This window comes from Clarias gariepinus, chromosome 4 (assembly GCF_024256425.1).
Source record: "Clarias gariepinus isolate MV-2021 ecotype Netherlands chromosome 4, CGAR_prim_01v2, whole genome shotgun sequence".
NCBI lineage: Eukaryota > Metazoa > Chordata > Actinopteri > Siluriformes > Clariidae > Clarias > Clarias gariepinus.
Window position 1 is genome coordinate 33,510,882 of NC_071103.1, and position 27,121 is coordinate 33,538,002.

At 36.0% G+C, this 27,121-nt stretch overlaps 1 protein-coding gene across 2 annotated transcripts; it reads right to left on the bottom strand.

Annotated features, from left to right (window-relative positions):
* Window positions 1–96: 96 nt before the first annotated feature.
* Window positions 97–26,677, bottom strand: LOC128520816 (uncharacterized protein C18orf63-like). Of its 2 annotated transcripts, XM_053495223.1 has the most exons (14): window positions 26,555–26,677; window positions 24,486–24,629; window positions 23,402–23,480; window positions 22,625–22,681; window positions 19,227–19,338; window positions 17,087–17,128; window positions 15,689–15,765; window positions 13,875–13,981; window positions 12,980–13,076; window positions 8,097–8,182; window positions 7,471–7,654; window positions 4,030–4,653; window positions 2,590–2,673; window positions 97–531 (listed from the first exon to the last, which is right to left on the bottom strand). In XM_053495223.1, the coding sequence occupies exons 2-14, from the start codon at window positions 24,626–24,628 to the stop codon at window positions 409–411; spliced, it is 1,815 nt and encodes a 604-aa protein (XP_053351198.1). In that variant the 5' UTR covers window position 24,629; window positions 26,555–26,677; the 3' UTR covers window positions 97–408. The 2 variants fall into 2 exon arrangements, with proteins under 2 accessions (XP_053351198.1, XP_053351197.1); XM_053495222.1 differs by lacking the exon at window positions 23,402–23,480.
* Window positions 26,678–27,121: the final 444 nt, after the last annotated feature.

Here is a 27,121-nt window from a genome sequence, read left to right on the forward strand (position 1 = left end):
AGACAAATTTGTTTGTATTCAGATTTCAGTAGAATATCTATCTAATGGCTTTGTTTTATACATAACTGTACAACTGTACAACAGAGTAAACCAAAATACAAAACAAAAAGTTCACAGACAGACACTGCAAAACATCACGTTAATAAATTATTCAATTGGATCACTGGTTAGTTTTTAACATCTAGTCATATCTGCTTCGAGCCTAACATAACATCGTGTCGAACATGGCCATGCTAAAGACAAAAAAAAGAAGAACTAAAGCACAACACAGCTCATGGGCAGTTCATGTTTTTTTTTTGTCAGCCTGAGAGCCGTGGGGGAAAGGCTCTAAAGGCTTTGCTTCAGTGCGGATTACCTGGGAGAGGAACTCTAAACCTGCAGGAGGTTTCTGGGTGGCGACTCCCTGCCTCATGGTTCACTCAGGCACTGCATGACCTTTGACATCAGATCGTCCTTTTTGTCCTTTGAACGTACGGTGATCCCTTGGCCTTTGAGCCATGACTGAAGAGTCGCTGCATTGATCTTTGCCAGCTGAGAGAAAATGAACACACCTGCAGTTGGTAATGCTGATTTCACACGACTTAGTCATGTGAGGAACAATACACGACTGCTACACACTGAAGTTGATTATTTTCATTGACACACTTCCTGAAGTGTATTTTGCTAGTACCACATTCATTTGGCAACTATTACAATTTGCAAGTAAATTAAATTCAATAATCTTTTTAGACATGTTTAATCCTGTGGAACATCACACGTCAAGTTTGCTTGTGTCATCTCTTTAGATATAACACCGATAAACAGCTCCCTTACCCTCTTTAAGTGTCTCTAAGTGTCCAAGTGTCTTTAAAAGCCTGTTTCCTCTCTTTAAGTTATTTTGACAAATGCAGCTTGTCATGACACAAAAACAACTGAAGAATTTTCCGGGCAAGACAACTGCCACAAGGCATTAGCACTGGAGACTCCCTCCAAAAAAAATTAAATGTATATCACTTTTCAGAAATCATCACCTTATGAACATTTACTGTATACACAAGTGGTGTTTAAGTCAAGCCATGACTTTTGATTGTGCAGAATAACAGAACACAGCTATAAGAGTAAAAACTCCCTTTATTTCTCTATATAATCCCCTGATACACTAATGCACTTATCCACTTGAATACCATTCTGGTAAAAAGTTTTCTCAGTATGCGGGAGCCATAATCACTGCCTGATCAAGTCTGAATCCCCGGCCTCCCAGGACCTCCGGGGGAACGGGGCAATAACTCCCAGCTGAGTTCCTGTAATGTGCAAGTGGTGTTTGTAAATGACTGTGTGTACGGTTCCCACAGACAGGTGCATCTCTTCGGCCAGTTATTTATTTATTTATTTGGTTTTTTTCTCAATTTAGCCGTGTCTAATTTCTCACCGTCAATAGGAGGCTCCCACATTAAGGCTACTACTACCACGTGTTTCCTCAGAACCATGTGACGCCATCCGACTGCTCGCTTACGCACTGTTGGGGGCGGCGTAACACACTCGGAGGACAGCGCAATCCGCTCCTTCCGCTTGCGTGAGCTCACAGACGCCCCTGATTGGCTGTAGAGTCGTTATTAATGTGCCACTAAGTACCTCTCATCCCTCACCTCTGAGAGAGCTCGACCAATGAGCTCTCTCTAGGTCTCCGGCTGCCAGTTTACATCATTCGGGACGAGCACTTTAACACTGCGCCACTCATGAACATGAACATCCCTCGTATTATTTTTTTAAAAATATATATTTTTTAATCAATCTACTTAATATTGGCCTTAGAAGAATTCTCCTCACAAATAAGTTGTTGCTCTGGTAACATTAATGCTGTCAGTCAGCATTGAGAATTCAGCAGTACTGTGCTGTGAAAAAAAAGCATTATACTGTATTATCAAAAACTAATTTGTGATGAACTGTTAAAAAAACATGCTTTATGGTCACTGACAGCAAAACATGCACTGCAGCCAAGCTTTGGGAGGAATTAATATTCCAGCGATGGGTATAAGTGCTAATCATTAATTCATAATGAAAGCATCCAAGGCATCTAGTGTCATATGGCGAGAATATAAGTAACAGGTGTGAAGGAGTCTTAGTTTCTGTGCGCTTGCACTCTGTGAGCACCTCTTTTCACCCCCCCCGACATCAGAATGATGCATTGGCTTGTCACTCTTCTTAATGGCTTCTAATCCAGGTCATGAACACATGCCAGATTTGTAATGGATTTCATTTAGAGAAGTAGCCAGACAATTCATTTGGTTTATGAGCGGCACGTCTGAGAGACTAATGGACACTGAATCAAATCAGTTCCCTCTACACACAGGCGCCGTCTCTTACAAATGAGGGGGTTAATTTATGGAGATTGAAGAGGGAACAAAATAATAAATAAATAAATAAATCAGTGTTTTGTTCTTCAACGACAGAGCAAAATGCAAACTTTAGAAGTTAAGAAATCTTTTTTTTCCTCCTTACAAATTAAATATGCCTGTAATACTGCATGTGTTCCAGTTTAGAGCTTTGCTCTTTAGATAATTAAAATACTACTTCCTGTGGATAATCGCATAGAAATCCTTGACTGCTTACCTGATTCCTTCTTGCATACTTCACCACATCCATTTCGTGTACTTTAACTTTGGCTTTCTTTGCATGTGACTCAAACACTTCGCCCTGAGAAAAGACCAAATTAAGAACAGGATTTATCCCCAAAAGATCCAGATGATCTCATCAACAACTTGCATACTAAAATATTTGATCTAGTCCAGGGATTGGCAACTTTGGAAAATAAATAATAAGTATTTAATTCTTATTTACTTTATTTTAGTTAATTCTTTAAATGTCATTCAAAATTTTATTTCATAATTCTAAATGTACTGTGATTCTGAATTTGGAGATTATGGTGATCTTGTAACATTGAAATAAAACATGTTTAATTTGTGTCGCTGAGAATATGCGTCACGACCACACATTTCATTTTTAACACAGTTTATATATTTATTTAACAATATATATATATTGTTATTATATATATTATATTATTTTATATATATATATGACGTCTTACAGCCCTGATGTGCAGACGCTGTCCGTTGAGTTTTTTTTTATTGCCTATTATTTTGCAAATATAGATTTTACACTGTTCTGTAAAAAAGTATTTTTATTCTGCTGACTGCATACTCAAGTACACGCAATATAAGAATGACGGCACACAGATACAGACGGCATTTTTGTTTTGCTGCATGTGGATGATTTAGGTTCAGCTTTTTATTTTATAAACACGAGGAGGACTCGCATAGACATTGAGTTTTTAATTTGAAAGTAACCTTCAACCCAGCGTCTTTTTTCCAGGTTTTTGTTGCATGCAGAAATAAAATTTCTCTGTATTTCTCTGTAGCAGTTTATTGATATCATAAATACAACACACTATAGTTTTTTTTTTTACGCATAGCATAAAGGTAAAAAAAATAAAATAATATATGCAGTGTTATCCTTATTTTAGGTGTTTTGTGGCTTCTTTTCTGAGAGACATGCGTCCAAATGGCTGTTTGAGTGTTAAAGTTTGCTGACGCCTGGATTAAGGTTTAGCTAGCTATAGTATCAAATAATCCTGCAAAATAATCTGTGTTCTACAAAGACCAACACCTAAATCGTTCATGTTGATCCCAGAAACCAAACCTTGTTGAAGAATAACACACACATGTGCTCAAAAAGTTACAGTTTATACACATGAGCAATTTGTATAGCTTTCTGTCACAGCAGACTAAGCTAAAGAGAAAGAGAAATAAACACTGGAAAAACTTTACTGACCGCCCCTTTCATCTTATTTACAGGAGCTGAAAAGTTTTGTATGTTTGTTTAGTAAAGCGCAGCTGTCAGATTTTCAACTTCTAAATAAAGTCTGGTGTAAAACCAAACTTTAGGGAAAAATTATAGATTTCCCTTCAATGAATTAGATTTTTTACTTCCTGGACTTGTGTAAGGATATTGAGAATACAAAATACGTTAAAGATGTGATGTTCTTCTTACCCCTGTTTTGATATCAGAGTTAGCAGGATGAGCAGGTTGAGTTTGAAAGCCTGATTGTGCTGTTGTGGATGCATAGACACCGTGATCTCTTTTACGCTTCTTAAAATATGGCAGAGACACCCTGGGAAGTGTCGGTGCAGAGGATAAAGGAGAACAGGAGGGTCTTTTTACTGCACTGTCAAGAACACGGTGTGCTTCTACCTGCTTCTGTTGTTGTTTCTCAGCCAGGATCTTTGTAATGTTAACATGACGGCTCAGTGACTTATTTGTGAAGACAGGCACTAGTTTGGGTCTCTGTATAGCACGCTGAGAGCTGCTAGGCGAAGGTGGGTTAGCAGATACAGACGAGGAAGATGAGAAAGACTGACCGGAGGAGAAGGATGATGTGAACTTGCGATGAGAGGACTGCAAAATGGGGTTGGGGATTTGAGGAGTCCCACGTACACTGGATGTAGCTGAATGCCTGATGTTATGCCTCAGACTGACTGGCTGACTTAGGGGCCAGGGAGAAAATGCTAGCTGAGAAAGAGGCACCCTCTCTGGAGAGGAGACATTAGGGAGCTGGGTCAGGACAAGTCTGCTAGAGCTCTTGGAGGTCAGGTTAGCAGGTAAAGCCAGAGAGTCCTAGAATGGAAAAAGAGGCTGAAAAAGAGGCTGTAAAATAATCAGGGACTACAAACTCACTTTATATTATTAGCACATTATTACATGAGATACACTGTGCAAGCAAAGAAAGTCATCACCGGGATTTAACTAAGCAAACACTTAAAAGCCTTATATTGGATAATTACTGCAGTGATTAATATGGTTTAGCCGTAACAAGATAGTAATCCCATGTCAGGGATTGTGGTTGTGGCAGAGGTCCACTTCCAGGTTTTAATAATGCAATTATTTAATTATTTAAAATTTTTATAAAATTCAAATTTCATTTGACACAGTATGATATAAAGTTAAATGCATATGACTGCTGACTAAAAATAAGAAAAGTCAGAGTTTTCAATAAGAATATAAATTATGACATAAGAGAGCTGTTTTTTTATTTTATTTATTTATAGAAATATTGAGAAATATAGAAAAAAGCTGTAGCTGTATAAAAATGTATATACATTATGTACAACAATAGAAATGAAGTGAAATATAGAAATGTCCAGACATGAGCAAGACAGTTCTTAAAGTAATTTAAGTATGTCCTTAGTTGTTTTCTTTGCTTGATGCCGGTCAGTAATTTGACCCTCCTGAAACAGAGTAAAATCTTTGCCATTATCACAGTCACTGACATGAGGCAAGCAAAGAATCTCTAAACTATGGAGATTGCAAAAACTACTAACATTTTTATTAAGAACTGAAAAAAATGCATTATTTAAACCTGAAAAGGATAGCAGTAAACCATAATTCTTGAGGAAGTAATGCAGTCGGAAAAACATCCTGAAGGTGCATGATGGGAGATCACTTAAATACTTAGTAAAATCAAATCATACAAAAAAAAACAACAACAACAAAAAAAAAAACAACGACAACAACAAAAAAAAAAAAAACACACGCCATGTTTAAAAGTAAAAGTAAGAGCATTTTCACATGTAGAATTCTTACAGGATTGGGACTAAACAGCTGTATAGCCTTAAACAAAGCACTTATCAGTAAGGCTAATTTGAAACAGGGCTTCAACTTGTTAGGGAGCATAAAGAATGGACTTTGGAGCAATGGAAAAAGGTCATGTGGTCTGATGAGTCCAGATTTACCCGTTTTCAGAGTGCTGGGCATGTTAGAGTAAAAAAAAAAGGCTGCACCCATCATGCCTACTGCCTTTTGTACAACCCAGTTTTATGATCTAGGGTTGCTTCAGTTGGTCAGGTCAAGGTTCAGCAATGTTTTGCGCCCAAAATGTCGTCTGCTGACTACCTAAAAATACAGAATGACCAGATTTTTCCATCAAAGGATTTGATCCAAGATGACGACTCCAGGATTCATTGGGTTCAAATTGTGAAAGAGTGGTTTAGGGAGCATGAGACATAATTTTCACCACACACACTCCAGACCTTAACCCCAGTGATAAATTTTTGAGAGGTGCTGGAGAAGACTTTATGCAGACATCTGATTCTCCCATCATCAATACAAGAACTTTTTTGGCAGGGCAGTGTATAACCCCTATTTTTAGATATTTTTGGTCTTTCAAAATATGCAAGAATAAAAAGAACACATCTGTTTTAACACTTAACACACCAGACTGCTTGGCTGAGTTTTAACAGATACTGCAACATCCTAATGTGGGTCTCGTCTAGATGAGTCATAATCTAATCAGGGTTGGTCTGGAGACGTCATTTTCAATCATGAGTGCCCAGGAGAACCAAAACACAGTCCTGTCATCTCTCCTCATCTGCACTAACTCTTAAAGATGGACGCAAATTGATTTTCCTTTCATGCTCTGCTTAATTTGTCATAGTCCAATAACACCAAAGTGAGTTAGGGCCAGCAAAAATAAAGCATGCTTGCTTTGTGTTTCTCTCTCCATCTGTGGACTGGGACCCAATCAAAAGGAAATGACCTAATGCTGGGTCAGTTATTGTTTTGCTTGGAAACTCTGAGTTTTCCAACAATGTGCTTTTTGACACGGTCACCCTGCATTATTCAGAAGGCCTGAAAGGGAATTTCTCCTTGGAGTATTTCCTCAGAAAGCACTGTGTGCTGTATATACATACCTCCTATGTGTGGAGAGGGAGATTTTGTGCTGCTTGCATGCTTTGGATTTAAAAAGTAATTCATCATCTATATGAGCCACACTGCCAAATGTAAAAGCACACTGGGGATGTTCAGTGATTATTCTTGCAACACAGGGTGAGGTAACACATAGGGCAAAAATAAAAAGATACTTCTGAAGTATTAAAGCATTCATAATAATCAAAGTGCAATTTCATAATCTCATAACTCCAAACACAGTTAGTTAAGATGAACAATCTGTAGCCACCTATTACAGCAGTGAAATTATATAGAAATACAATCTGCTCAAAAAAATAAAAAAGGTAAGCCCGGATGCGATTAGGGATTTCTCCTGTAGGGCCGTGTATAACTGGTGTGAATAAGGGGCTTTGCTTACTCGAGGCTGCCTTTTCATGTAATAACAGTGTACTTAATTAAGTGTTGCTCGTTTTCTTTCCTTTATTTTTAATTAAACAGATAAGCACTTATTGAATTGTCTCTATTATCTAAATTCATGGCTGAAATGACCAGGAAGAATATTATATCTCATGAAAAAAAACAATTAAAACAAATGTCCATCTATTATCTATACTACTTAATGTGTAGGGTCACAGAAGGCCTGGAGGCTATCCCAAGGAACTTAGGGCACAAGGTATAGTACACCCTGAATAAGGTGCCAATTAACTGCCACCCACCCGCCCGCTAGCTCACTCGTCCGCCCGCCTGCCCGCCAGCAGGACCTCTTACCTGTAAGCTAGGTCTGCTTAGACTAGTAGTATGGTAGTAAGGTTTGCTGGTCATTTGGGCTGTAAAGCCACAAACATTCTCTATGAGGCTTCTGACATCTGAAACAAATGCTCTGAGCGCCCCCTGCAGATTCACTCGGGGAAAACACTGTACTGGCTGAATGCGAATACAACATAATGGATACCTGAGCCATAAAAGTTAAGGACCAACTCAAATAGAACAAAGCAGTAAACACCAAATCAGGAGTATAATAACCACAGTAAGGCTGTGTAAAAGAAATTATATGCTTACAGGAGGTAAGGTAATATGCTTAGAGAGGTAATTTGAAACTTTGATGACATAATCATGGAGGCTGTACCAGGGACATTGGCGCCTGTGTAAATGTGTAGAGAACTGTTTTTAAAACATAATGGGGAACCGTGCAAATTTAGCAAAGTACTGAAAGCATAGTTAAATCATTAACTCTGCATGTTTTCATAAACGTAGCCTGCCTGACACAGTTTTGCAATTTGCTTTGGGTTCATTTGGCAGTGGCTGAGGCTGAAATGTACAAGATGCACAAAATATGTGGTGGTAAAGAGGCTCATGCAAACTTAAATAGAGTGTATGTAGACTGTGAAGGATACGTGAAAAGCTTCTCACCAAGAGGTTTAAAATACAAACTGCAGTACACCACCTCATCCTCGTTCAGTGGAGGTAGATAGTAGCCGTACTAAATAAATAAATAAATAAAGAGAGAGAGACACGCACACACACACGCACACACACACACACACACACACACACACACACACACACACACACACAGAAGTTACTCTAAAAACAAACAAGGCTGTTGAAGTTGCCATTATTTCTAAATGATAAAATACCACATGGTACCAAAAAACGCCACCGTATTTACAACCAAACCTTTTCAAAGTTTTCAAAGATATTGGATTAATTTAATTAATTCAGTGGTAATTTAGTGGTGCTTATTGCAGATCTGCTCATTGTTTAAAATGAAAAATATAATAAAAGTTAAAAATATATTATATGATGAAATTATCATTATAGACCTATGCATAGTAATTCTTGCTAAGATGCAAAAATTACATCTTAGCAAGTAAAATATTCTTGATTATAATGAATTTTTCTTATTCTATTGGCGGATAATTTTTCTTCTTTCAAGAAATACATTTTTAAAAGCTAGCCTGCCAACAGAACAAGGCATTTTTCACTTGCAATTTTGGTCACATTTTAAAAGAAATGAGCTGAAAAATCTAATATTAATTTTTTTGTGATCTTATTTTAAGAAATTATAGAGATTATTTCACTTACTAAGATGCTGTCACTCACTCACTCATCTTCTATACCGCTTTATCCTGTATTCAGGGTCACAGGGGGACCTGGAGCCTATCTCAGGAGACTTAGGGCACGAGGCAGGATACACCCTGGATGGGGTTCCAATCCATTGCGGGGCATACACATACACAATCATTCATACACTACGGGCAATTTGGGAACGCCAATTAGCCTAATCTGCATGTCTTTGGACTGTGGGAGGAAACAGGAGTACCCGGAGGAAACCGACCTAGCACAAGGAGAACATGCAAACTCAATGCACACAGAGATGGGAATTGAGCCTGGCTGGGAATTAAACTCGGACCCTGGAGGTGCAAGGCGACAGTGTTAACCACTATACCACCGTGCCGTCACTAATAAAATGCTAGCAAATACAAAAAAAAAAAAATCCCAGAACATAATCATTTTCTGGCCAAGGTGGAACAGTGGTGCTGCAGCAGCTCCAGATTCCTGGTGATCCAGAGCTCTATATGTTTCTTTTTCTTTTCAAAGTTTCCCCATCTCTGTCATTGTTTTCTCCAGAATTTTTCAGATTTCTTCCAATAACAAGCCAGTAGGTGGACAGACTGGATGAGAAAAATCACTCTTAGGTATAAATGCCTGGATGCATTTTGCTCTGCCATTGTGAAATTAAATACTTAGTGAAAGTGACAGTGTTAGGAGCTTTTCCACATTCCTGAATTTGATCCCTAACTAGTGAAATCATAGAAAACCGTAGAGAGATCATCCGGAAGAGTGTCAGAGATTGGGCTAGTCATGCTAGAAGCATGTGTTAGAGGCCCTGCCAGCATGCAGTGGGATTGTTTGCGATCAACGGTTAGAAGTTCTCACTCACTCATCTTCGATACGGCTTTACTCTGTATTCAGGGTCATGGGGACCTGGAGCCTATCCCAGGAGGGTACTCCCTGGACAGGGTGCCAATCCATCACAGGGCACACTCTCACACTCATTCACACACACTACAGTCAATAGTGTGGGAAAAACATCAAGGGATCGCCAATAAGCCTAACCTACTGTACATGTCTTTGGACCGTGGGAGAAAACAGGAGTACTCGCAGGAAACCCACCAAGCACGTGGAGAACATGCAAACTCCATGCACTAGAAGTTCTCAACAAAGTGAATATTCAGCGCGCACACACACACACACACACACACACACACACACACACACACACACACACACACACACACACACTTATTGGAAACATGCACTCATAGGTTGAAGGTGATAAAACAGAGTTAAATGGAAAACATGTGATGAAGTAGAAATGCATGAACTCTGCTGGCATAAAAAAAACAAGGATCTAAAGAAACATATGATATCATTTGGTTTCATTTAACGACTAAACTGAAGGAATAATGTCAAAATAATGATGTGCTGACTGACGTTTAACATCACAGCTGATGCTTATTACTATGAGTACAAAGTCCATGAAGTGATTATAAATGAACAGAATTATTTCTCATGTTAAATCTGTGTTTACAGAATTACAATATGGCAATGTGTTCATTAACTTAATTTTGACATACTGGCTAATTACCTTTACAAGTGCAATGCATGTAAAGCAATTTGCTAAGCAACTTTTAAACATCCAAAGAAGCTATTGTGACTCTAGTGCCTAATAACAGCATGTCATATAAGTTCGATATAATAACGTAGATAAAAAATAACCCAGTTAAACGCCTTTCATACCCTTAGGACAAAATACAAAAGAATAAATATAATTAATAATTATTACTGCTACTAATATTATAATATACTTACTGAATTGACCTCTGAAGTATTAAAGCATTCATAATAATCAAAGTGCAATTTTATATTCTCATAACTCCAAACACAGTTAGTTAAGATGAACAATCTGTACAGCCACCTATTACAGCAGTGAAATTATATACTGTAGAAATTTAATCTGCTCGAAAAAAAGGCAAGCCCGGATGCGATTAGGGATTTCTCTTGTAGGACCGTGTATAACTGGTGTGAATAAGGGACTTTGCTTACTCGAGGCTGCCTTTTCATGTAATAACAGTGTACTTGATTAAGTGTTGCTCGTTTTCTTTCCTTTATTTTTAATTAAACAGATAAGCACTTATTGAATTATCTCTATTATCTAAATTCATGGCTGAAATGACCAGGAAGAATATTATATCTCATGAAAAAAAAACATTTACATCTTCAACAATTAAAACAAATGTCCATCTATTATCTATACTACTTAATGTTGAGGGTCACAGAAGGCCTGGAGGCTATCCCAAGGAACTTAGGGCACAAGGTATAGTACACCCTGAATGAAGTGCCAACTAACCGACAGCTAGCTCACTCGTCCGCCCGCCAGCAGGACCTCTTACCTGTAAGCTAGGTCTGCTTAGACTAGTAGTATGGTAGTAAGGTTTGCTGGTCATTTGGGCTGTAAAGCCACAAACATTCTCCATGAGGCTTCTGACATTTGAAACAAATGCTCTGAGCGCCCCCTGCAGATTCACTCGGGGTAAAACACTGTACTAGCTGAATGCGAATACAACATAATAGATACTTGAGCCATAAAAGTTAAGGACCAACTTAAATAGAACAAAGCAGTGAACACCAAATCAGAGTATAATAACCACAGTAAGGCTGTGTAAAAGAAATTATATGCTTACAGGATTTTGTCTTAGAGAGGTAATTTGAAACTTTGATGATATAATCATGGAGGCTGTACTAGGGACATTGGCGCCTGTGTAAATGTGTAGAGAACTGTAATTCAAAACATAATGGGGAACTGTGCACATTTAGCAAAGTACTGAAAGCATAGTTCAATCATTAACTCTGCATGTTTTCATAAGCGTAGCCTGCCTGTTTTGCAATTTGCTTTGGGTTCATTTGGCAGTGATAATGGTGTATTGTGCATATAAATTGCTTACTGGACAGTGGAATGTGCTTCATGTGAACGTGAGAGTGCACAAGATGCACAAAAAATGTGGTGGTAAAGAGGCTTATGCAAACTTAAATAGAGTGTATGACCACTGACATGATTGGAACATTAGAAATGATAGTTTACTAAACATTTGAATTTATTTTGTCAGAATGCATGAATATTCTTACATATTACCTGGAAAACCTATACACCTGCTCACCCGTACAATTATCCAATCAGCCAAAGTGTGTCGGCAAGAGAGTGCCACATAAACTCATGCAAATAAATACAGACTAAAAGCTTCAATAAATACTGAAACAATATCAAATATCACAAAAAATGTGATCTCTGTGACTCGGCATGGCAGTTGGTTCTAAATGGGTTGGTCTGAGTATTTCTGAAACTGCTGGCATCCCGGGATTTTAACCATAAAATTTCTTTACACAGAGACACCTTGCTGTGTCTTGTTACTGCTTCAGGATCTGACAGGAAACCTTCGGAAACTCAATCACTCTTTATACCCGTAAGCATCTCAGAACACACAAACACAATACACTATGTGGCTGGTGGACTATAACAGCAGAAGAAAACAGATTTTACTCCTGTCAGATGAGAACAGGAATCTGAGATTACAGAGACAGACTTATTTAAAGTGGACAGTTTAAAATTGTAAAAAGACCTGAATAATAGCTCTCCTGCTATTGAAGTTTTTGTTATTACAGTAACTTTAAGCTATCCCAGAGATTTCTTTTGTTTAGCGTTCCTAATATTTTCTATTAGAATTAATTGGTAACATTTTAAAGTTAGTTATTATTATTATCATATATTCCCCCTTTAAATGGTAGAATAGAACACGAGTTACATATGTTACTGTTTTTCTATGAACATTGTGGTTAGAAAGTGATTAGAAACATCAACAGCATGTACTGTATACCATTACGTAGTGCATGTCTCTGTGATTTTCACCACATGTAGTAATTAGAAGGTGTGACTTTAAAGACTTTCAATCTAAAAATCATATAGCATTTGCTTAACCCGTATGCATGTTTTTAAATTTTAAGCAAAAAAAGTTATCGTTCTATTTCCAAATAATTTTGTCAGATTTTAGGAATTTATTTCTTGAAAGAAGAAAAATAGATAGATATGAACAAGATGCGGAACACGACATGTTTTGTGTGCAATTTTGGTAAAACTTACTTAGTAACTTTTGTAACATTGATAGGATTGACTAGGTTCAAAAATATTTTACTTGCTAAAATATGTGTGTTTGTATACCATGTTGTTCCAGTGACTCTGAAGTTCATCATAAGTCTGGAAAGGACAGTCCGGTGGCAGTGTGCGACGGATGCTAATGACCTGGCCCTTCTTCATGCTAATTATGTACACATACAAACACACAATCCAGATTCTGTACCGTCAATTAAATACATTTTTCTACATACATGTACATTTCTTTGCAACATCACAGAGTGACTTAATAAATAATAACTTAATAATAATTTACAGCTTTTTTAAAAACACATAAAATCATGGCCAAATTCTGTCATTGCAAAAAGTGATAACAATTGAAAATATCTTGAATGTGGTCAAATGTATCTAATGTCTTAATTTAAGATTACAACAAACGAAATATACCAAAAGCTTACTTAAAAAAAACAAAAAAATAACTTTAGATTTACATTTAGGCATTTGGCAGACGCTCTTATCCAGAGTGACTTACAAAAACTTTGTTCTATTTTGTCTTATATAATTTTGCTTCTTTCAAAAAAATAAATGTTTTAAACTAGCAAATTTATCTGCCAATAAAACCATATATTTGGTTTGTTGCACTTTTAACACCAGAAGAAGAACAAGTCAAATATTATAATCTTAGATTATTTAAAATAAACGGGACTCGATTCAAGATCCTTTCACTTTTTGCAGTGATCTGACTGTGTGATGATGTGTTATATAATGAAGATTCTCTCGTGATTCAAGCTCTTGATTAAAAATGATTTAAATGATTTCTTACCAAGTTTCATTTACAGTATATTTTAAACCACTACTAGTCTATCTGTAGTCACCCTGTACGTTTTACTTCATCCTATATTGTCGTCACAGCTTGACACGATAACACTGTTAACAATAAAACATAATTAATGACGAACCATCGTGTACAGAAAAAACCCACCTTGGGAGAATGTAACACCAGTTATTTGGTGTTTTGGTCTGAAGGACTGTCTCTTTGTTATTCAGAAAGCTTTCCATTACAAGTGCAGGAACATCAAAGTCCTTCAGCTGGTGACAAATTATTTAATAAACATCATGACAGAAGTAAATAAATAAACACCAAGCAGACACTTAATAACAGATTTCCTCATTTCTATGCTGTTTACTTGAATTGCACACAACATCCTGGCACTACCAGGATAAAATATTTGTGGAGGACAGAAATATAAGCACGTCGTATACACATCTAACACTGGAGGGAGCCTGAAGCTCAGCTGGAACGCACAATGCGGGAAAACCTTTTAGCACAGTTTGTAATGTGTGACTAAGGTGTACGTGTGGTGCGTGCACTTTGCCTCAAGCAGGAATTACCTGACTAGGATTAAAGGTCATGTCTTTAAATGTGACAAAGGTGGTAAAGGAGGTTTCACTGAAATCCTCTGACCCTCCCTGTTTGCGATTAATATGGGTAATTATGGGTAAGACCACATTGTGATTACTACACACTGGTCCAGGGTCATTATTTCATTCACTTGCTGTTTCATTTTCAAATAAAATACAAAACTAATGAAACTTTCACACATTCACCCAGATTTAAAAAACATACACCATATTCCACACATGATTCCATGTACAGTATGCATGTGCTCATAAAAATGTACACTCACCATTCTCTTTAATATGAACACCTGTAAACCTAATCTAATCAGCCAATCATGTAGCAGCAGCTGAGTTCATAAAATCATGCAGATACAGGTCAAGCATGATTCACTTACTTCACTTACTGTTCATATTAAACATCAGAATGGGAAAAGTTCAATCTCTGAGACTTTAACCATGACAATTGTTGATGCCAGATGGGCTGGTTAGAGTATTTCATAAACTGCTAATTATCTGGGATTTTCTTAGAGAGCTACATGTCTAATTCGATTCAGGTGTTCAGGAGTTCTTAATAAAGTGAATGATGAGTATATTTAAGTGCATTCTTTCTTTTCGGTACTGTGTAACTCTCTTTAAGTTTATGTCTCAGTTTTATAGTCTGGATTTGTGTGTGTGTGTGTGTGTGTGTGTGTGTGTGTGTGTGGGCCCTGCGGTGGATTGGCAACCCATCCAATGTGTCTCATGAGTCTCTTGAAACAGGCTTCAGGCCCCCCGCAAACTTGTATACAGGATAAAGCCATACACAGTGGGGCAAAAATGTATTTAATCAGCCACCAATTGTGCAAGTTCTGCCACCTAAAAAGATGAAAGAGGCCTGTAATTTTTATCATAGGTATACCTCAACTATGAGAGACAAATTAAGAAAAAAAAATCCAGAAAATCACATAGTAGGATTTTTAAAGAATTTATTTGCAAATTATGGTGGAACATAAGTATTTAGATTTTTTTTTAAACTTATTTTGTCTCTCATAGTTGAGGTATACCTATGAGGAAAATTACAGTCCTCTCTCATCTTTTTAAGTGGGAGAACTGCGCTGACTACTGTAAATACTTTTGCTCCACTGTAGATGATGAGTGAATGAGTGAGTGAGCAAAATTATCTTCCAATAAAAAGGAGGCATGTTTTTGTTTAACAATACTGGGGTTTTTAAAACTGAAATAGAATTATGTAACAACAACAACTACTACTACTACTACAGTCAGTTGTTATTTTAAGACACAGAGTTCAGCCTTTCTGGAACAGTTCTTACAAGAACAGTATTATCAATATGAAATGTTAATATGTCACTCTTACTGTATCATTATTAAATGACAGACTTCAGAGCTGTTTCTTACTGTAACAGGGGGAAGTCTTACAGTGGTGGCCTCCACACTGACACACAGTTCGGTCTCACTTACACTCAGCTCCATGACTGTTGACAAAACCAGTTGTCATAAACAAGAACACTGTTGTTAAAAACATTACACATTAATTTGCATAAATTTGAATAGTGATTTTTATGTCTATCATTTGAAGGTGAAAAATATTCCGCATAGTGACAAAAGTGAATGAAACAACAAAGCGGGCATTCATAAGCTGCCTTTGTATTAATTAAAAAGATAAAAATACTTTATTGTCATTTTAGTGATACAACGGAATTTGTTTGATAGCTCTCAGAGACTAGCAGCAATAAAGAAAATAAAAGAATAATACAACTATACTCCTAAGTATAAACTAAAATGTGCCAGACAGGGACCATGATTGGAAATTAGTCCTTTACTGGATTCATATTCAGTCACTGTTAAAGCCTGGTGTCATATTTATAAAACCAGTTTGATACAACTTTTGCTGCATGTCATGATGTATTATCATGCTGGAAATAGCTATTAGAACATGGTACATTGTGGCCATGAAGGGATGCATATGGTAAAAAGACAAAAAGTAAATAATTTGTGGCTTTAAACTTAAGACTGATTGGAATCAAAGAGCCAAAAGTTTGTCAAGAAACCACTCCCCACACCACCTCCTGGACTATTTTCACAGGGAGTGTTGGGATTCATAATCTTTGTCCCAAATTCTGACCCCATCATTCATGTCCATCAGCAATAAAAATCAATGTCTAGGAGACCAGGCTACATTTTTCAGATTTTGGTCCTCATTGCAGTCTCAACTTCTTCTGCAGTTCTTCGTTAAAAGAAATGGAACCTGATGTGGCCTTCTATTGTTGTAGTTCATCCGTCTCCATGTTTGATGTGTTGAGATCCTTTTCTATCATGGTTATCTGAGTTATAGGTTTTTGCTCAGCTCAAAGCAGTCTGACCATTCTCCAAACCAATGTCAGTCTCCACTTACCTCTCTAATTAATACCAAGGCTTTTCCATCCACAGAACTGTTGACTGTATGTTTTTTCTGTCCTGCACCATTCTGAGTAAACACCAGAGACTGCTATGTGTGAGAATCCCAAAAAATCATCCGTTATAGAAATATGCCAACAAGCCTGTCTGACACCAACACGTCATGGTCCATGGTCAAAACAATTAAGATGACAGTTTTGTTCAGTTCAGTTCTTCTTCAGTTTTGCATATAAAACTTCTGACACATAATTGGCTGATAGATAACTGCAGGAATGAATTGATCTTCCTGATAAAGCACTCCATCAGTGTATGTTCTCAGCAACAAAACAATTAAAAGTCTAACAGCTGATACAAGTCTATATAGATTTTGTATTTCAAAGCTAAGAAACTTACACCTACCAACAGCAATGCGTTTGCTAGCATCAGTCAGGAAGTCCTTTCCTGCAAAACACAAATTTAACAATGGTTGCAAAAAAAAATTAAAAAATCTATAAAAATGTTAGAGTTGTTGTACAATAAGACAGTAAACCGATATAACCCTAAGCATTAAGGATATATCTAAAGTTATTACAGACATGGGAGGATGTTAAAGTTTCAACATCAAGGACACTAACATGCAGTTTCAACATGAAATGACCTCCAGTACAAGGACAAAAAGAAAAGAAAAAAAAACATCATCACATACAAACACAACCCTGACAAATCCCAGCCCGAGTGAGACACAATCCATAATCTGTTAGGTTTATCTAAGGTAAGTTATATGGCAACATAAACTCGCCTACAGTACTACAGTATTAACATGTTTATTTTTGTCTGAAAGTTACCCCAGGTATTCACAATATTCATGGGAAAGGCAGCAACACACATACTGTATTATGATTTTGGATTCACTATGAAAATATTTATAACTAGATGTGCAACTTTGTTTGCATGGAATTTAAGCGCACACTCATAAGCATGTATTAAAAATGTACAGTGCGATCTGTTGGACTTTGAGATGAACTAATACATTTTCAAGGTTTTTTCTTTTTATAATATAATGTAGTGATGGGAAGTTTAAATCATTTTAGTGACTCGGTTCTTTGAAACTCGTTTATCAAAATGAACTGATCTTTTTTTAAGTCATTTAGTTTATTTCGATCTTTTATTCAGAAATAAAATAAAATGTTACATTTTCAATAAACAGACACTCAACACGTCTACATACACAAATTTTGGCTATAGTTCCAGTAATGAAAATATTACAATGCAACTAGCACACCTCTCATATCTTTTGGTTTAAGTCGTTCATTTCTTTTGAATCTACTGCAAAGTGTCTATGGAAGTCACATGACAAAAGAATGAACGACTCAAGTTGTAGAAGACTCATTGAGAAGAATCGCTCAATTCTGTTTCCTGTGTCATGCACTTCATAGCGTTTATGGGAGTCATGTGACAAAAGAAGAAACGATTAGGACTAAAAGACTCATTTCTATTTCCTGTACATAACCTACTTAGGTTTTGCGATGATTTAAGCATGCACGCCCAGTAAAAAATTAACAAACCACTCTCCGAGACTACCTGTTCTTCTGGGTCACATTAAAGACTCGTTCAAAAACAATGCATCGTTCATGAACGACCCATCACTAATATAATAACGTCGTCCATTTAAATTTCAAATTAGCACATCTTTTTTTTCCCATGCAATGAAACTTGATGTGTTCTGTTACTCATCTTATATTCCCCCAAATATTCTTTTCGCAAATATCTTCAATGTACAGACATGCCAACTTTACAGTTTTACCATACTGTATGTATACATTGTTAAAAACAAAAACAAATGAAACTCAGTATGAAAATCAGTATGTATCTGTCAAACAAAGAATTTACCAAAGTGGTAGTAACTGCTATCAATACTTTTAACCTTAACAAAATGTTAGATTTAATGCATGCAATATATGATATGAACACTCTTTCAATGACAAACTAATAGTGAGGGTGGGGGTTTTGTTGGGTCCGATCCATTAATAACAGCTTTCAACAGATAAGAAGACCGAAGGTCAGTGTGAAATTAGGTTGGATTAAACTTTAGCAGCATAACTACAAAACTGTGCACCAGCAACGATCTTCAATCTCTAGAGGTACCTTTGTATGAGACAGCATGTTGTCATTTAATATTTATAATAAACACAGAATAATTCATTACTCCATGGTAAAGAGCAACTCCAGTGATTATTACCACTGACTAATGTGAATCATTATTTCTCTGTGATATCTGAGACTCTAATGAAGACAGACGGTGTAAACTGTTATATAAGCAGTGACAGTTGGAAGGTTGCCTATTCAGAACAAAGGCAAGGAGAAAATGAGACAGTGTAAAAACCTTCAGAGCGTTAAGGTTGAAGTCCTGTCATTGATACAAAACTAACTGCTGTTATCTAACTGCATTGAACTCAGTTCCACTCCCAAAAAAAATTTAAGTGCTGGTCTTAAAACAATTTCAATGACGTTGGCTTTTACCACGATTATATTTTTTACATCCTATTTTCCTGTACTGTACCTGCTATTGAGTACTGTCCTGCTTTGTTCCAGTTCGGGGCCAATCGAGCAGTGAGGGAGTAAGAAAGACACATTTGGAGGATGCTAGGCAGAACTCTTTCAGGAGAGCTGATCTGAACTCAAAATAAGAATAACAATAATCAGAGAAAAACTGACAAAGTGTAAACAGTTACAAGGGATGTAACAACTGGGCAACGTCTAGTTGTGGACTGAAGTTTACATACTGTACACTTATCATGAATGCAATTTTTTGTTGCAATATTGGGTTTGTAATGATTTTTTAAGCTATTCTTTTTCTAGGGAAGTAAAACACAAATCTTCATTAGAATACCAACCTTTAATACACACTTCTACTACCGCTTGAAAGTTTGAGATAATTTTCTAACTCCATGGTCGTTCTTGATTTTTATTTCTTTCTACAGTGTAAAACAATGCTGAAAGTGATCAAAATAGGGTAGGGTTCATTAGAGGCTGGTAACTCTAAATAAACTTCTGCTCTGCAGCAGAGGTCAGTTTCAGTCTTGCTTCCCTGGGATGGTCTTCATGAGAGCCAGTTTCATCACAGTGCTAGATGAGTTTTACAAACGCACTGGACAATACTGTTCTTGCAAGAACTTTTCCAGAAAGGCTGACCTCCTTGTCTTAAAATAACAACTGACTGTTGTTATTTTATCAGATTTGTTGTTGTATATCAGATTTGTTGTAGTTTTTACTTAATTACCTAATTCCATATGAGTTATTTCATAGTTTTGAAAATCCCAGTATTGTTGTAGAATGTGGAAAATAAATCACAAAACAAAAAACAAAGAAATTTGAATGTGATCTCAAACTTTTGAGCAGTAGTGTATTTCAGATTTTCTGCAGCCATTAACAAGCTTTTGACAAAATTCTGGTGGGATATTTGACCACTTTTCTTGGCAGAACTGGAAGTACTGAATTAAATTTTTGGTTTCCTGGCATGGAGGTGATAAGGGGTCACAGATCTTTGCCTAAGACTTTACACAAAAATCTGGATACAAATTTAATGTAACCTATATACAAAAATATACCTGCCCAGGCTATTCAGGCCAAGACTGCCTAGTATAATTTACTTGTACTCCTGTAATACTTAATTAGCAGATTTTAACTCAAACCTGCCTGTTTTTTTTTTTTTTGACAAAGCATACTTTCTTTGAGGCTGTAATATTCCTTTTGAAAATCCTGAACACCCTCAGAGAACAGCACGACCAGTCTAGAGTCAGTAGGGGTTAATCAGAAAGCAATAAGAGCCACTTATAATGCTGGGCACTCTCCTGATCCAATTTGATGAAAATATAGGGGAGAAAAAAGTCACATTTCCACAATTAGAAGTGATCTCAGACCATCATCTCATTTGAAATGTCATTTAATATTACCAGGACAGCATTCTTTCATCTCAGAAATATTACATAATAAAAGAAGAAAATCTAGTTCATAAAACTAGTTTGCGCTTTAGTGATGGGTAACTGTAAAGTCTTACTGTCTTACACTTCGATCATCCAATTTGTTGTCTCTGGAAATATTGCCGTCAGGTATGGGAACAGCAGCTCCCAGGACAAAAAGGACTTGAGGAGAGTGAACAGATTTGCAGAGCGTATCACTAGGACTGAATTATCTGCTCTACAGGACATTTACATCAGGCGGTGCAGGTCCAGGGAACAGCAGATTATAAAATACATTCACCACCCTAATCACAATCTGTTTCAGTGGCTGCCATCTGGTAAGAGACTCTGGTCACTCAGGGCTCGTACTGAAAGACTGAACAGCAGCTTTTTCCATCAGGGTATAGGGGCATTAAACACACAACCTCACCAATGTCCAACAATTTTAGCACAAAAACACTTTAACACAGTCACTTTATCACATATTATTCCACTGGTATCACATTTTACAACATAAATCTGTAGAATTTATATTTATACAATATTGTATATAATTTACATCATAGTCTTTTTAGTCTTATTTTTACTTTGTGCATACTTATTTTTTTAGTCCTTTTCTTCTTCTTCTTTTTTTTTAAACTGCACATTCTGAAGTTTGTCGCAATTGAATTTCACTACTGTTGTACTTGTAAAACCATGTATGTTACAAATTAAATTATTGAATCTCTTTGTACATGGAGTTTGCATGTTCTCCCCGTGCTTGGTGGCTTTCCTCCGGGTACTCCGGTTTCCTCCCACAGTCTCCAAAAGCTTAGAGTTAACTTATCATTCCACCACCAGTGTTGACTGTGGACAGTGCGATAGTGTTCCAGCAGTTTTCTGTTCATTGCACGCCTGTGCCTTGGTGATTCCGGGATTGTTCCTGACCAAGAGTTTGGGTCTTCTTCTTCTTCTCCAAAGTGGCAACACATTTTAATGAGTTCTACATAAGTTAAAAGGCCTTGGAATAAATTAAAAACATATAGGGACATTCAGCACCACAGAATTAATAAACTAAATGCAGCTGTTCATGTTTCTATACGATATACATGTAATTTTTGACCTTGCGTGATATCAGAAAGCCCAAACTAAAATAAACTCTGTGCTTCAAGTTATGTTTTTAAATATTAAATATTTATTCTCTACAAATATTCTGCTCCAGAAAAAAGCCCAGCTCAAAGAAATTATTGCAAACCCAATACTAGCATGACATTCAAGTGAATGATGAGTGTATACATACTGCTGACTGCAGCTGTAAAATAATACATCAATTTATAGTAACAGGCAATGACTGAAATTAAATAAGATAATCATAATTCTAGCTGATTAAAGTGTTCATGAATTTATATTGTAAAAGGTCTGACTGGTGTTTAACAAATGTTAAACAAGAGTTTAAATCGATACTAAAAAACGCCCTCGCAAGGTGATTTGCTTATAACTTTGGTACCTAAAATACTCCTTCTAAGCAACATTTTATATGGAAAATTTCAAACAGGAAAAAAAGATCAATATCACAAAAGGTAACTGAAGCTGTTCTGGTGGCTCATGTTCTGATTCGGTTAAACACTTTATTGTAATTTTCATTTATCAATCACTTGTCTTTATATGATTTTTTAAAATATTGTCACAACCAACATTAATTTTTTAAACATGTATTTAAACTGACATTGACATCAACTCTTTTCTGTCATTGATTTCTAAGTTTGCTCAATGTTTTGGCTCATCATTTAATTTTTTTTCAGCTGTACAATACACAATATAGTTGTATATACAACTTTCTATATATACAGTACAACTTTTTGCATAAGTCACTTTTGTATGTGCCCTAAGTCAAGGCACATAAAAAAGTGACATATTCCAAGCAAATGGTAACCTGGTAAATGTTAAAGTTTATATCACCAAAATAATGTTGTTCGCATGACTAAACGAAATGCACTGGTTAATTTAAACACTGACTGACCTGTAAACTATGGATTCGTGCATAACCCTGGATGATGCCTCTGTTGAAAAACGTTATCTAAGGTAAAGTTCAAAGTGACAAATAGAGTGAAAGGTTAACATAGAAAGCATGCATGAAGAACACCTAATTGAAGAAAATATATAAAAATCTTTCATATTTCAACCAGCATTCCCTTACATTTGTGCAATCTTTCTGTTACATCTGACTGTGGTTTATATTTTTCTTGTCTTCACATGTGCAAAAATATGATTGCACAAGTGCAGGAGAGTCAATTATTTACGAGCACTAGATGCTCACTTTACAGTCTAATAACTCACACACAGCATGAATAAACTGCCCTGTCACGCTCGCCTGATTGAAATCAGCAGCGCTAATAGACGGGCACCTCGTTAGCAGGGCTCGACACTTCCGCTCTGTGTTTTTGCTTTACGCTGGCCTAAACCCAGCAGAGGAAACGAGTTGTGAGAATGTCTGGAATGTGCACTAGTCATTTGGCTTCTCACGGAGCATGCCTAAGCACAGACTGCAAGGCACGCACACGCTCTCACGCACACGATCACTTACACGTGTTCTCACGCACAGGTGCTTCGACAGGTTCTCGTGCAAGCAGATAGACCTTAGGATCGCACACACAGAATGCACCAAATAGAAATAAAAACTGTTCTCAACACGGGACTAAACTGAAAGAGCGGTGAAGTGTAGACATTTCCTGTTTAGTGTGGCTTGTCATAATAACACTCCTAGTGAGTGTAGTGACAAATTGTGTGCTATACTTACAGCCATTATTACTCTGATCCCACCATAAGAACCCAATACAGGGGACGCAATAAGATCGGCATATAAGTGCAAAAGCTCTCTGAAAAATAAGGACATTATGGCAACAAAAGTAAAGACATCCAGTCAACAGTTACAGTCAACCACTGAGATTTAGATAAAAATAAAATAATAATTCATTTCTATAGGCTTATATGCTTTGATTTAATTAAAATGCACATCAACTTGTTGAATGATTTCCAAAATAATCAAGAGGTTTTAAATGCTGTAATGCGGCAAAACAAACTCTCAATACTTCAGTACTTTTTGATTCTTTGTTTAAATAAGCTACAGTATCAGTGTCTTAATTAGTACTGTAGTATGTTAGGTATATTATCCCCTAATTATTTACCAAACATGCCGTATTTTTCGTATTCATACATGACATTAGTCTCATAAAATGATGAAATAAAGATATTTAAGGCAAACCAGTAGAAAATACTTTGGTTTTAAAAAATCTGGTCCAAAGTATTATCAATAGAGAAAAAAAGGTGCATTATGAAACGTATATATTTAAACTAGTTGTTTTATGCAGCAGGTAGGTTTGCTCTAGTTTGATACTGCGCTTAGGTTTATCACTCTGTGCTCTTATCATGTCTTTTGTGGGTTTCTTCCCATCTCATAAAAAAATGTAGGTCAGGGGATTAGTTGTACTAAATTGCTTCTAGGTGTGAATGTGTGTGTGTGTGTGTGTGTGTGTGTGTGTGTGAGTGAGAGTGCATTGTGCTACACCTAGTTTTGCAGGATTAAAGAATAATGAATGTTTTAAAAAGCATGAGATACAACATGGCAGTTGATTACTATTATTATTAATAGTAGCAGTAGTAATAGTATTTAGTAATAGCATTTCTTGTGTTGTTTTAAAATCCAGTCCTGTGATACCTGATATCCATATCAAAATTAGCCATCAAAACTCTCCAGATGTGGGCAGTGTAACGAATAAAGCCCTTAGATTGGTTATGAGTGTGTGGCATAATCATCAAATGATAAATGGCAGTGTGTGGCATGGAATTTTGCTTGTTGTTAAAATATTGACAAAAGGTCTCACCTGCAGGTCTTCACCTGTCTGTTTCTCAGCTCTCCTTCATCTGCTTGAGATAAAAAACTGTGAAATGAAAGAAAAACACTGTAGAGTGTCTTCAGGTCTGGTACAGGGGCAAAGAACAGACACTGTTCATGGTATCCAGTCATTCTGCAATATACAAATAAGATTAAACAATATAACTTCTTATGTACTCTTACAGCAAAATAAATCCAAAAATGCTGCTGAGTTTGAATGCATAGTATGACAGTGAATTACAGTTTTAAGATTAATCATTATACCACAACCCATATTAATTCCTTACATCTGATCAGTCAGAAACTGCGGATTATGTTTTCTTTAGCAGCAGCTCTTGCAGCAATTTCAGCTATAAGGTTAATATTAATCCATTTGTCCTAATGTTATCATTTTCATAGTTGCAACTTTTTTTTTACTAGGAACTGAGGGAAAGACAATACATTGTTGTATAAAAAAAGTAAAAAAAACATGAATTTTCTTCAGTTACACCTAGCATATATTAATTCCGTGTAGTATAGAAGAATGTTAACGTCCATTAAAAAACACATTAAAACATATGACATAAGTTATATATCTATCCTTTAACCAGTACAAGGTAGCACTCAAACTAGTTTTGGCCATTTGATTAAAACAAATTATATTTTTATTGTATAAAAATAGATAGTACTATTCAAGAGTCTTGAGCCACCCCTCCTTTCTTCATATAAAATGTTATTAAATTATTAGATTATATTACATATATAAGAACAAATGTTTTGCTGTGACAGTCTGCAATGTGCCTAAAGATATAATTTTATTGTTTTATCTTTATCATTAAATTTGTTGTTTATGTAACACCTCAGCAGCAACCTCATTTCCCCTCTCATCTGTTCCAACCACTCAGCAATCAGCATCACCAGCATATTAATCCCCGGCCTGATCATCTGTCATCATCTGCACCTGTTTCTTACTTTTTCGTGCCTTAAAATAGATGTTTTTTTAATGTTTGAGTAGTGTATACAGTAGGTTACAAGAAAGTCTGTCGCTTTGGAAGCAAAATATGAGGAACTGCGCATATAATTGCTGGAAGCAATTGCAGTAGCACAGTACCAATCAAATGTTTGGACACACCTTCTAATTCAGTTTTTTTTTTGTGAAATATTTTCTACATTCTAAAACAATACTGAAGATTTAAAAGAACATGGAATTAGATAATTGATTAATAACAACAACGACAACAGTCAGTGCATTTGCAAAACCCATCAAGCACCATGATGAACCTGGCTTTCATGAAGACCTTCTAAGGAAAGCAAGACCAAAACGTACCTGAAAAATGAACAAAGGAGAAGTTCATTTAAAGTTATCAGCCTCAGAAATCACAAATAAACAATTAGCACCTTAGATTAGAGGCATTATGAAGGCTTTAAAGAGCACAAGTAGCAGACACGTATCCATCTCAACTGTTTAAAGAAGATTATTGCATATATTTAATGCATTCAGCATTGTTTTAGAATGTAGAAAGAAATAGAAATAAAAAATAGAAAGACCACCAAGATTTTTTTTATTGCTGTACTTGACTCTTTTTTTGTGAAAATGGCTGCAATTTTTTATCTTGTAGCCAGCCTGCATCACAATTTGATGACAAATAATACCCAAAAATAATTCTACGCTTATTATTATTTCATACATTTATATATGAGTATATAATATCCTGTTATTTATTTTTTCACATCCATAAACTGGCTTTGGTTAAAATATTTTACCTCAGAAATGTCATTTCAGTTGCTTTGGTCTGCACATTTGTGTGCATAAAGTATAATGTACACTCAGATTATTATAAAAATACTTTAGTAAAAAAAACATATATCTATTTTTATAGTATTATTCAGTTAGTAAGCACAGGTAGCACCAGGTAGCAGGTAACGTTCCTGTCAGGTAGCACTCAAGCTAGCTCTGACTTTTTAACTAAAACAGCTGATATATTTAGGAACTTAAACTATCAAGTATGTTATTTAACAAACAACAGCATCAATAACTCTGAGATTGAATTTTACATGAGATATACTTCCATAACTCACCTACACACTGGTGTTAATACTATTTATTATTATAATATTAAAACTATAAATACTACTTTAGCAAAAACTGAGTTTTTTTTTAAGTTCAATCTGTAGAAATAAGATTAGGAACCCGACTAGACTAAATCAGTTAGCTAGCTGTATGGTAGGCTTGTTATTATGGAGACACCGCGTCGGCCATATTGGAAAATGTAAAACTGCCCCCGCCCCCCCCCAAAATAAAAACATTCAATAAAAAAAATCTGTCTTAGCTCTCTTTTATTTCTTAAAAAATATTAGCTTTGCATTTAAAAATAATGAAGATGAGAATTATGTAAATACAATATTGCAGCTATTATTAACATATTTTCCTGGTTAGATGGTCAGGAGACACTGTTAGCCAGTATTGGTTGCTACAGCAACGGATCCGCCATATTGGAAAGCGATTGGTAGTGATGGATAATCTGCTTTATAAATGTATTATTATTATTATTATTATTATTATTATGTTAATATAATTAGATGTGACTCGTTTTGTATGTAACCTATTTTTGTAAAACTAAATAATAATAAATAAATAAATAAATA